Raw genomic sequence first — 12,639 nt, 5'->3', positions numbered from 1 at the left:
TGATAACCTATCTTTTAATAGCCTTGGGATGCTGGTGCAATTGAAATGTTAGCAGGAAATAATAAACCTCTTATAAAGGAAGGTAAAAAACCAGAAACTAAAGCGGCGATAATAATAACACACTGCCACGAGGAAACACCATGTTTTGATTTTTAATTTGGCTTTTCCAACAGTAATAATAAGGAAAGGTGAAAACCATAAGCCAGCGATTGTGGCTAAGCACTGGGACACTGGACCCGTGACTCCCATGCCCATGTGGGTGCCTGTCCCAGTCTAGGCTGCCCCATTTCCCAGCCAGCTCTCTGCCAACAGCCTAAGATCACTGCCACCCACATGGGCCACCTGAACGAGGCTCCTGGCCTTGGTCTGGCCCAGCCTAGAGAACAGGGGCTATCTAGGGTGTGAACTAGTGTGAATCCCTGACCTTAAATAAACAAGCAAATCAATCTCTAATAATAATAGTAACACCATAAAAGCAAATTCAAAGACAGTCTTTGAATATTTCTAAAGCCTGTTGAAGCAGTTACCACTCATTAACCAGAGAAAGAATAAATCTGAAGATTGCTGGTGATCTTACAGCACTGAAAAGCTCACTGTTTATGATGTGGCAAGCAGAGACTTTCCCATCAAGCAGCCACCAGCAGAGGAAGCAAAACGGAGAGGGAAGAACGGGTGAAGAAATGAGCCAGGCGGTACTCCCAAGGAGAGGCCTGAGACAAGACAAATTTTCTCTAGACATCAAGGATCTATAAACCTCACGGTTCATATCCCAGCTGTTCCACATCCCATCCAGCTCCCTGCTCCACGTCCCATCCAGTTCCCTGCCTGTGGCCTGGGAAAGCAGTAGAGGACGGCCCAAAGCCTTGGGACCCTGCACCTGCGTGGCAGATCCAAAGAAGCTCCTGACTCCTGGCTTCAGATCAGCGCAGTTTCTGGCCATTGCAGTCACTTTGGGAAGTGAACCAGTGGATGGAAGATCTTTCTCTCTGTCTCTCCTTCTCTGTGTAAATCTGACTTTATAATAAAAATAAATAAAACCTGAAAAAGAGACAAACGCCAGACTGAGAAGAACCTTCCACTATGCCCCTGAAGTGCCATGATGCTTCTGCCCACCTGTTGCTTCCCAGCAGCCACGGCATCTCCCTGTATTTCAACGATACATAGTGCTGGAGTCCAGCTCCAGCTGAGTTCGGAGCTCGAGACGGGTGCGTGAAATAGGAGCAGAAAGAAGACAGATGGACACTACAATTCTAAGATCATTGAGGACAATGCGAGAAAGCTGTCCACTTTATTTATACAGAAGCAGTGCAAGGTTTTCTTTTAGGGGCAATTTGACATAGCTTCGGGGGGTACAATTACAACACCTTGAGAGGTGAGTGAGGAAGGATTCCACATTCCTTGCTTATCTCAGCTTGCCAGCCCCACCTGCTCTCCTCAAGTCTGGGTTCTATCCTTGGCACACCTGTGACAACCAGACCCCTACCTTGAATTATGTATGGGTTAGTAAGTCTGGGGTCTTGGTTTATGGGGATTAGGGGCCATTGGCACTAAAGGCCATTAGGCCTGCAAGCTCACACAGTTTGCTAACTAAACAAGTAAAGCAAGAATTATAACGGCGGAAAGAATTGCAATTAGCAATGAGCCATGTTTACTCCATTTGAGTTTCAACTCTACAATGGACAAGTGAGTGTTTCCAAAGATAATTCTACAAATTGTTTCACCTCAAGACAGGGCATTATCCATTCCAACGTTGCAGCCAAGAATTTCTCAGTAGACAACACATCTTATTCAGTAATACACTCTTACTACAATTCTTATTCTACAACTTATCCATCACTTAATGGGAGAAATACATCAAAAGAGAAAAAAAAAGATCTAAGACAAAAAGTTTCAAACATTAAATCCCTCTACAACTGCAGGTTCTACAACCTCATAAATGATCAAAAAGCAAAAGTAAATCTTTATGATGTTAGTAAAATCACCCTATATTTCCTCTAGTTAAAAAATTATGAAAGCAGCTAAAGCAACTACATTTTCTATGTTCTAAAGATTTGCAAGGACAGGCTAACCTTTAAGGTCACAGTAACTATATTTTTTGCCTTAGCAGGATAGCCTTTAGGGTCACAGTAGCTATGTTCTTTGTCATAGCAGGATGGCCTTTAGGGTCACAGTAACTACAACAGGATAGCTTTTAGGGTCCCAGTAACAGGATAGCTTTTAGGGTCCCAGTAGCTACATATTTTGTCACAGCAGTTTCAGCCCATACTCTCATCACTTCCGCTAGTTCGGGAAATTCTTATCAAGCCATTTCCGAGAAAGCATGCTAAATGTCTGGGCCAGATTTTATGGCAATGGGTAGGCACACAATAAGGTGTCTGAAAACAGCATGGGTTTAATTGTGCTGTGCGCAGTTAAAGGTCCACTCACCAAGACATTATCAGTAACATTAACTCTCAAGCTCATGTTGGTTGCAAAAGCCATCTCACAGGGGCAAACAACAATGCCTCAATAGATTACAGGATTCTTAGTGGGGTGGTTGAGTGTCCATGCGAAAGGGGGTGAAACTGTGTCAAGGTGGTCAGAGAGAAATCCGCTGGGCCCTGCCAAACAGCTGGAACCGCCCCCTCCGGGCCCTGCCAGTCAGGGAGCTGTTCTCTTCACACCTTCGGGTTATTCACACCTACTGCACGGACCCCAGCAAAACAGATTACAGTTCTGTTTAATAAAAAGATCAAAATTCTTTTCTTGAAATCATGAGAGCAGAGAAGCTGGCTATAACAGGATTCCCACATGAGCACTCTCGGGAACTGGTTTCACTTCACATTATGTGACTTTCACATGAATGACTTCAAATCCACAGACAGGAATAGCAACAGCGATCATCCACGCATCCACATTATTCAGTTTCATCAAATCACAACATTTGTCATATTTAACTAATCTTTAACTTCACATCAAGTTGTAAAAATAAAATATTTGGAATAGACTTGAAGCTGTGTGTCTACCCACTCTGTAACACTATTTCCTATCTCCTGGAAAAGACTCTGTCCTGAAGCTAACACACTCTTTCTACTATTGCTACAACAGAGCTGCAGAGGCTCCATGAGTCACAAGGAGACTACATTAAACACAGGTTTTCAGCACTATAACAACATACCTGATGAAGGCTACTGAGGAAGAAGACTCCATTTTGGAGCTTGAAGGCCCCAGTGGTTCAGCTTGAGCGCCCCTCATGGCGCTGAGTGAGAGCAGAGGAAACAGGGGGGAGGGAGAGCACACCCTGCCTGAACCAGGAGCAGAGAGAAGGCTGGACAGCGTCAAACAACCCTTCCGTGCTAACTCCCCAGGGTCTGCCACAGGCCTCACTGCTTCCACACGCCACAGTACTTGGGAACCAAACTGCCAATGACAACAGACCCTGAGGAACAATCAAACCACAGTTAAGCAAAGCAGTGTGCAAGGGCCGGGGGAAGTCTGGAGGACAGGCCAAAGCAGTGACAGATAGGAAAGTTCCCCTTGGTGATTGGAATTACCACACAAGGCTAAGCCATGCTATTTCACCTTATTCTGTTATATCCTTGTCAACAATATACGTGGGGAAATGACAGAGTAGACCGCATGGTGGTTTTCATGGCGTCAGCCCTGATTTCAGAGAACGTATCTTCCCATCTGCCAAACACTCCTCCATAAGCATCGTGTGCCACCTTCATGTGACTTGTTTCTCCCGGAGGTCGTCTTTGGCTTGTTAACCTGCAGACATCCTTCATGCTCTACACTCCTTCTAGAACAGCCAAGCTTCAAAGGATGGTTCAAGTCAACTTTTGCTGCAGCTGCATAACCAGTGAAACCTTCACATACTACTAACAGAACGACCAGTGCACGAAACAGCTTAGCCGTTTCTTAGAAAGTGGAAACTATCCACTGTGTGATTGAGTCTTTAAATACCTGTGAGTTCACCTGAGAACACTACAGTACCTGCACGCAGAAGAGAGCTTTTACGTGAAGGTTGGCAGAGGCTTCACTTGCTTCAGAAAAAAACCTGCCAAGTGCCTCGTGGCCTGACAGTAAGGGGACAGATAAAGTCTGCAATGGAATACAGCTTAGCAATCAACCAGAAGGAGGCACTGCGATACGTTACTCCATAGGTGAACTTCAAGCTTACGCCACGTGAGACAGTGCGAGCAGAAAGCACACACTGCAGGCCCACCTACGTAAACACCACAACAGTGCGAGCGGAGCCAGAAAGCAGCTCATCAGGAACCTGCGTGGAATCTGGGGACAAGCAGAGGGAACCCTCAGTTCATCTCCTTGATTCTGGGGGTGCTTTTGCCCAAACACACTTCCGGACAAAACTCACAAGGTAGAGCAACTGTGTCCAGTTTGTTGCAGGTCAATTTATCAACTGAACAGCACAAGTATAATTTATTGTTATGTCGATTACATTTTGATTACCTGCTTTTTGATCTCAAATAAAACAGAAGACAATTATAACCATGCTATGAGTTTACCTTAAGAGCAAGTTCTTAAATCCAGGTCACAATTCAGAATATCTCCCGCCCTCCTACTTACATCCTTATAAAAATAAAGAAAAAAATTATCACCAATTAATGAATCACTGGAGGAGACAAGCGACTTGGGGCAACCAACCAAGAGTCCACATCCTCAGGGCATCATTCCTGACGGCACCCTCATTGTTAATTATCTGGCCATTGGAAACAGTCATCTGTAACCAAATGCTATTTCCTGCTGGGCTCATGCCACTGGTCAGGACGCTCGCCCTAGTGACAGAATCTCAACCCGGAGCCCCGGCACTCTTCCCTCCTACACGTTCAATTCTACTCCCATAACAGCCCTAGCAAAGTTGTCATTTTTCCTCCTCTAGCTAATGCCTTTTTTCTATCCCTCAACTGATCAAGATGAACCAAGAAATCTGTAAGTTCTATTCCATGAAGAATAGAATCAAGAAGCTACAGCTTAGATCAAGACAAAAAGGGAAGCCAGCAGCCTCCAGGACTCAGAAGACGGTAACTGCTGAATGAAAGCCTCCAGGAAGCAGGGGTTTCAGTACCTACCCTCCCCAAACAGATGAGTCATCAGTCTGCTGAGCGTCCGCTTCAGGTCAAACTCAAGGAGCTTCACAGCCTCCAGCGTGTGTGTCTCTTGCTTGTGGGCAGATCGAGAACTTTGTTCAAACAGCTGCAAGTCCTCTCCATCTTTCACACCAGCGAATAACTGCAAACCAAGAGGGACAACCTAGGTCAACGACACAGTACCCCGACCCGTCCATACACAGGAAGAACAAATTCCACTGAAAACAAATTCTAGCTTAAGACATAAAGTAGAAACCAGAAATGCAACTTAAGTGTCCGTACGTTTACTGAGCATTCATGCAGAAACAACCGTGTAAGGAGCCAGTGCCACACGGCAAAGCAAGGCCCCAGGAATCGCACACACGGTCCTCATCTTGGACAATGTGTGCACGTTCCTTTGCCTGAACCCAGAGACATTTCTCAGCAGGAGGCATTGTCCCCGACTCTGGTGGGAACATCAATGAATCAGATTTCCAATCCATAAATTACCACCCTACACAGCTCTTGAACATGACCCAAAATTAGGCAAGAAAGTATAGTGTAGGACTTAAATATGATACACTTCATAGGATTAGAAAACATGCTAGAATTTGCCAACCATACATTTCCCAAGTCCAGGACAAAAAGCCTAAACCACATTCCAGCAATCCAGTGAAATGGATCTACTAAATAGATCACTAGTGATCTAAAAATGAGAATAATAAAATTAACAATTTATGATGAACAAAACACATGGGGAAAAGCAGAGTACCTGAGCACACCACAACAGCTAAATTTTCGCGCCCGGCGAAGTAGTCTAGCAGCCACAGACCTCGTCATGAACACGCCGGGATCCCATATGGGTGCCAGTTCTAATCCCAGCAGCCCTGCTTTCCAACAAGCTCCCTGCTTGTGGCCTGGGAAGGAAGTTGAGGACGGCCCAAAGCCTTGGGCCTCTGCACCTGCATGGGAGACCCAAAGAGGCTCCAGGCTCCTGGCTTCGGATGTGTGCAGCTCCAGTCATTGTGGCAACTTGCGGAGTTAATCAGCGGATGGAAGATCTTCTTCTCTGTCTCTCCTCCTCTCTATATATCTGACTTTCCAATAAAAATAAATTTTAAATAAAAAGCTAATTTTTCTTTATTATCATTGTTAGTCACAGTTCTCATTATTCATAACCTGCTTTGCCAAGTAAACAAAGCAGTCCCATCTTCAGCAACACAGCACAACGCTGCCTGCTTGGAGACCTGCTCGGAGACCTAGCTAACACAGCATACCGCTGCCTGCTCAGAGACCTGGCTAACACAGCACACCGCTGCCTGCTCAGAGACCTAGCTAACACAGCATACCGCTGCCTGCTCGGAGACCTGGCTAACACAGCACACCGCTGCCTGCTCGGAGACCGGCTAACACAGCACACTGCTGCCTGCTCGGAGACCTGCTCAGAGACCTGCTCGGAGACCTGACTAACACAGCACACCGCTGCCTGCTCAGAGACCTGGCTAACACAGCACACCGCTGCCTGCTCAGAGACCTGGCTAACACAGCACACCGCTGCCTGCTCAGAGACCTGGCTAACACAGCACACCGCTGCCTGCTCGGAGACCGGCTAACACAGCACACTGCTGCCTGCTCGGAGACCTGCTCAGAGACCTGCTCGGAGACCTGGCTAACACAGCACACCGCTGCCTGCTCAGAGACCTGGCTAACACAGCACACCGCTGCCTGCTCAGAGACCTGACTAACACAGCACACCGCTGCCTGCTTGGAGACCTGGCTAACACAGCACACCGCTGCCTGCTCGGAGACCTGCTCGGAGACCTGGCTTGCGATGGAGGAACTGAACAAATAAATCTTTCTTCCAAGGTGAAATACCATGAAATTTAAAAACGGATGTTTACATAAAATGTTGAGTAAATAGCCATTTCTACTAATGGTGGATGGCTAATTAGAACCAAACCTCTAGACAAATCCAACAAGAAACAGAAGGAAGAAGGACTGTTGAACAAAACTGTACAAGAAGGCAGAAAGGCAGAAGAAAAGCCCAGTGCAAAGCTACTGGGACCACCTGCCACCCTGGCCATGCCAACCCCGAAAAGCAGGTGAGACAAGAGGCCCAGGATCCAGCCAGGCTGTGAGGCCTGATAAACAACCCTAGACAACCAAGGAAGCAAACATTAAAAACCTTTTTTGATTTACCAAATTAACCCCATGATCTATCAAGAAGTAATAAACAGTGCAGTATTTTAAAAATCTCTGATTGGCTACACTAAAAGAGGAGGGTATCACAGAGATAGGAAATCTGCACAACTTGATATTTTTTAAAAATACAGAAGAAAAGTCAATGAAACTAGAGAGAATTATGACTCAAAAATCAGAGCGCTCGCTTCGGCAGCACATATACTCAAAATCAGACAGAAGGTTTAAAAAAACTAAACTAAACGTCCCCTCATCCCCCACAAATAAAACCCCAAAGCAGGACGAACTGTAAATGAATACTAGAAAGAAACATGCACAAACAAGCATGCAGGGACAAAAGAAAAAAAAAAACTACCGCCTTAGTTAAGAACCCAAGAGCTAACAACAAAAGTGAATGAAAATCATAAGGAAATGGAAAAAGAATTCACTCAGAAAAAAAGAAAACACAAAAAAATTGTCTAAGAACTAGTATAACACTGGCACAAGAACAGGAAAAGAAGGAAAACAGACCCAAAAAATAAAAAAAAAATAAAAAAAAAAAGTAATCGAGGAAAGGCTCATGAGGGAAAAAAGAGAGAAAGTGGCAGAAATAGAAGGCAGACAAAGAAGGAACAACATTGACACAACAGGAGGAACTGAGAGACAAAAACAAAACAAGGAAACAGAACGCAGGGCAGCAGGTAAAGCAGACACATGAGATCCCAGAAGGGTCAAAGACAAGAAAGATCCCATCAGCCCCACATAAGGGCAAAACGCTTTCAAGGTCTCTGGACAGAAAAGATCCAGCAGCTGACCAGAGCAAAGCAATCTCACAGGCATCAGACCCTTCAGACACCTCAAACAAAGCAACCATGAAGCCACCTGTTCCACTGCCTCAGCTTCAAAAAGCATGAACCAAGAATTTCTAGCCCTTTGAGTCAAAGTCCACAGAAAAGGCTTTCAACACCAAGATCATAGGGAGTGCCACAGTAATGAGTTCTGTCTGAGCAATCTATCAGACCGTGAGCTTTGTTGAAGCAATAAAAACTGGGAAATTTTCAGCACAAAGCTAAGCTTGGAACACGTGATCAATGTATGTTCAAACAGAGCAGGAATATCTCAGCTAAGACGTGGGAGACAGCACATCACAGAGCACAACACGGTCACTGCTGGCGGGCAATAAAGGAAACCTTACAGACAACACAGAACAAAAAGTGAAACAGAAATGAACAGAAGAATGACATTTAAAAGGTGTAACTATAGAAGTAATCCTAACACAAAATTGCAATCTTTCTAAATAGCAACAGAACTTAAAAGCCAAAAGCAAAATTTAAAAATTCATACATATAGTGTTTATCTAACCACAAAATACTATGACATATTAGGACACAGTTAAGACCAAGCATATACCTCATATCAATAAATGTAAATGAATTTAACTCTCCAAAAACCACACACATGCGCACACATACACACACTTCAACCACAAAACACAACCAAAGTATAAGCTACATGCTTTTAATGTGGAAAGAGCAGACAAAACATAATATGTAAATATAAACAATAAAAATGTAAGCATACAATTTCAGCTACAATTTCAGCAAGTCAGGTTGACACTGGCTCATCTGCTTCAAATCCAGTTTCCTGCTAACCAACCTAGGAAGGCGATGGATGATGACCCAATTGCACGGACTGGTGCCCCAGGGTGAGTTGCCAGGAAGGAATTCCACACAGTCCTGATATCCTGATTAATGTTTGTACCTACCCAAAACAAAAAATCCTCCCAGAGGTGTAAAAACTGAAAATGAACAGTACAAATGAATAGCACTTGATTCTAAATCAATGATAGAGCCACATAGAAAAGGCTAAAGAATTACACCAAGAATCTGTGAGAAACAGTATTTTATCTAGATGTTCTAAAAAGTTAAACAAAATGATGAGAGCCAATACTGTTTGCTCGTTGGAAAGCTGTCCCCTTTCCAGCTGTAATAGCTAACAGTTTTGAAAAACAGTAAGAAACACTAAGTTTCTGTTACGGTAACAGGCCAGAGGAAGAGGGTGGGCCGGAAGGAGAGCTAAAATGAGACATTAGCTGTTGGCATCCATCGGGAGGCAGCCATCATATTTGTACATTTAAACACCTGCACAGACAGACCAAGATAAAAGCAGAAGTAGATGTCCATGCCTCCAGCCCACTGAAGGATACAGCAGGAACGGCATCCCGTAACTACAACTACGTTCAGGGCCTGGTTTCCAAATACCTCATGTCATAGAAAGAGTAGGATGCCTTAAAAGAGAACTGGTTCCATGGAAACGGTGGAGAAAACCAAAGCTGAATCACAAATACGCCGTGGGGACAACACAAGGTAACAGTGAGGCAACAGCACGTGCTGGGAGAGGTTCTGCTGGCCAGGTCGGGGCCACCTGAATCACAAATGAATCAACTTCCATGGCTTGACAACTCGCATGTGCTCTTAAAATATATATATATATTTATTATTTGTATTTTTGAAAACGTATCTGTTTTACCTCACTCGGCACTTTGTGACGTGACTTTTACACTCTAGGCCAACATATCACATGGATTAAAGATTAAGCAAATGGGTGTTACTTCCGTCTACCCTGGGCCAGTCCACTTCCCCGAGGGGCGGCTGATGTGATGGAGCAGAGTCCGAGAGTCCAGGCTGCGCAGGCTGCAGACCTTGCAGAGCCACTCCACAGATAATCCTACGATCACAGGTGATCCTCAGGAGTGTAAGCTGAGAGTCCCAGGTCTGACTGGACCACCCATACGGCCAGGCCGCCCAGTGGCCCCATGAGGACAGCAGATGCCTGCAGAGATCATCGCACTGTGCGAGCACTTCCTGCTCCCACCTGTCGGCTCAGTCTACTAACTCCTACGCCACACTCTACTCTGTCACCTTGGGGAGTTTTCTCACTTTCTGTGAAATGAAAAAAAAAATGCAGAATGGTGGGCTTTCGGTATAGCAATTAAATCAGCACTTGGGATAAAATGATTGGTTCAAATCTGGCTCCTCCACTTTGATCCCAGAGCTCATACACAAGCTGGGATTCAGTTGATGACTTCATCACTCAGGTCTCTCTTCGAGAAATCCAGAAGAGCTGAATCACATTCTAGACTTTGGGCTGTTGTAGGCAACTGTAAAGTGAGTCAGGGGGTGGAGCGCTCTGTTTCTTTCTCTCTCTCTCTCTCTCAATCTCTCTCCCCTCTCCCTCTTCCACCTCCTTCTTCCCTCTCTCTCTGCCATTCAAATAAAACTATTCTTTTTAAAATGCAGTATAATAACTTCGTGTGGAATCTAGTTAGTTTTTTGCTGTTGCTTGTTTTTTTCAAAAGACTTACTTATTTTTATTGGAAAGTTAGATTTACACAGAAGGAGAAAAAGAGAGAGGAAGATCTTCCATCTGCTGGGTCAATCCCTAACTGCCTCAATGGTTGGAGCTGAAGAGCTGAGGCAATGCAAAGCCAGAGCCAGGATTCACCTCTGGTTCTCCCACACTGGGACAGGGTACAAGGCTTTGCGCCATCCTCTGCTGCTTTCCCAGGCCACAAGCAGGGAGCTGAGTGGGAAATGGGGCAGTTGTGACATGAACCGGCACCTATATGGGATGCTGATACTTGCAGGAGGAGGATTAGTCAATTGAGCCATTTGCACAGGCCCCTGTCAAGCCAGCATATCTAGTCTAGGCTAACGGTGCTTGCTTCTGGAGCTAAGCACTCAGAATTAGACTGTAAATATTCTGAGGAATAGCAAACCCTTTGTACTTTCCCATCTCACTCTCACCCAGCTGGGTCACCAACATTCTACCTGTGTCTGCCTGCATGTCAAAAGCAAGTCTCTCAAGTGTAAGTGCACGTGTCGATGACAGTTACCACTCAAGAGTGGGACTGAACCAGTGTGGGTGAAAGTCACACCCAAGAGTGGGACTGAACCAGTGTGGGTGAGCATTACACCCAAGAGTGGGACTGAATCAGTGTAGGTGAGAGTCACCCAAGTGGGACTGAACCAATGTCAGTGACAGTCGCACCCGAGAGTGGGACTGAACCAGTGTGGGTGACAGTCACACCCGAGTGGGGCTGAACCAATGTCAGTGAGAGTCACACCCAAGAGTGGGACTAAACAACAACTGCAAAATACACAGAGCAGCTTTAGCGTCACTGAAATTAACACCTCTAGAAGAAATTAATTAAACAAGAACCTTGTAATTACTAGAATCTGATTTCAAATAACTGCCCTCAATATGTTCCAAACACAATGAACATGTAGTATTTGAGCTCCTGGGAAACAGCCTGTGAGATCTATCATGAGCAATTCTCCTTTGATTTGGGGTGAGGGCATAACTCACACTCAGAGCTGAAAGGCAGAGTGACCCACAGAGACGGAGAGAGGTGGCCACTAGCTGGCTCACTCCGCAAATGCCACAAAGACTAGGCCAAACCCAGGGGCCTGAACCTCCATCCAGGTCTCCCTTTTGCCAGGGGCTCAAGTTCTCAGGACATCACTGCCGCCTTCCCAGGTGTGTGTCAGTAGGCTGCTGGAATAGGCTGCAGAGCTCAGATGCAAACTTGCTCACTTTAATATGGGATGCAGGTGTCTCAAGCAGCAATTTAACTATAACACCAAATACTTTTTTTTTTTATAACAAGATGTTTACTGAACACAACAGATGTGGCCCAACCAACAATATCAAGTGTTGTTTTTTTCCCCACAAAATAGTTACATGTAAAAGAAAGCAAAACAAAACCGAGAATCAAGATGGCGGAATAGGGTAAGGACACGTTTAAACAGATGGAAAAACATTTAATCAGGATGAAGCAGAGAGGACACATTCCAGGAAATAGGAGAGGACAGAACAACAGCAGAGGGGCACCTGGAGACTGACAGACACAGGAAAGCAGCGGACACAATGGTGCGGTGTTGCAGTGACTGATACTCCGATGGCATTCAGCTAACTGCGAACTCAACTCCACCAGCAGCCAGAACTCAACCAGCAACCAGGTGGGAAGGGACTTTCACTGGGAGCTTGGGAGGTGAGCCCAAAGAACTGTCCTTCCTGCTGGTCTGTTTCATTTGACCAGGAGCAGAGACAGAGCAGCAGATCCCAGACGGGCAGTGCGAGAACAGGGTGGATTTCAAAGTCCAGTCAGCCTCTTAGAGCCGAATTGGGCTCCATTTTGCATAAGGAGGCAAAGGCAAGGGAAAGGACTGAGGATACAATGAGCTGGGAGTGAACTCATTTCTGACTCAGTGAACTGCATCAACGTGGCGTTCTACAGGTTCCACCCAAGATAGGTCTGGGTAGCCCTCAGACCTGACGGTCAGCAGATCAAGAATTCTAGTAGTGGTACCTCAGGTGCCATTGTGTACAC

At 45.4% G+C, this 12,639-nt stretch overlaps 1 protein-coding gene across 1 annotated transcript in view; it reads right to left on the bottom strand.

Annotated features, from left to right (window-relative positions):
* The window catches only part of FARS2 (phenylalanyl-tRNA synthetase 2, mitochondrial), a 331,118-nt gene that overhangs the window by 277,677 nt on the left and 40,802 nt on the right, over positions 1–12,639 (bottom strand). Inside the window, exon 3 of the mRNA XM_058668451.1 lies at positions 5,073–5,232. Coding sequence (XP_058524434.1) covers positions 5,073–5,232 — 160 coding nt within the window. The remainder of the gene's footprint in view (positions 1–5,072; positions 5,233–12,639) is intronic.

This window comes from Ochotona princeps, chromosome 1, assembly GCF_030435755.1.
Source record: "Ochotona princeps isolate mOchPri1 chromosome 1, mOchPri1.hap1, whole genome shotgun sequence".
In the NCBI taxonomy this organism is placed as follows: domain Eukaryota; kingdom Metazoa; phylum Chordata; class Mammalia; order Lagomorpha; family Ochotonidae; genus Ochotona; species Ochotona princeps.
This window is presented reverse-complemented; position numbering and strand designations above follow the sequence as displayed.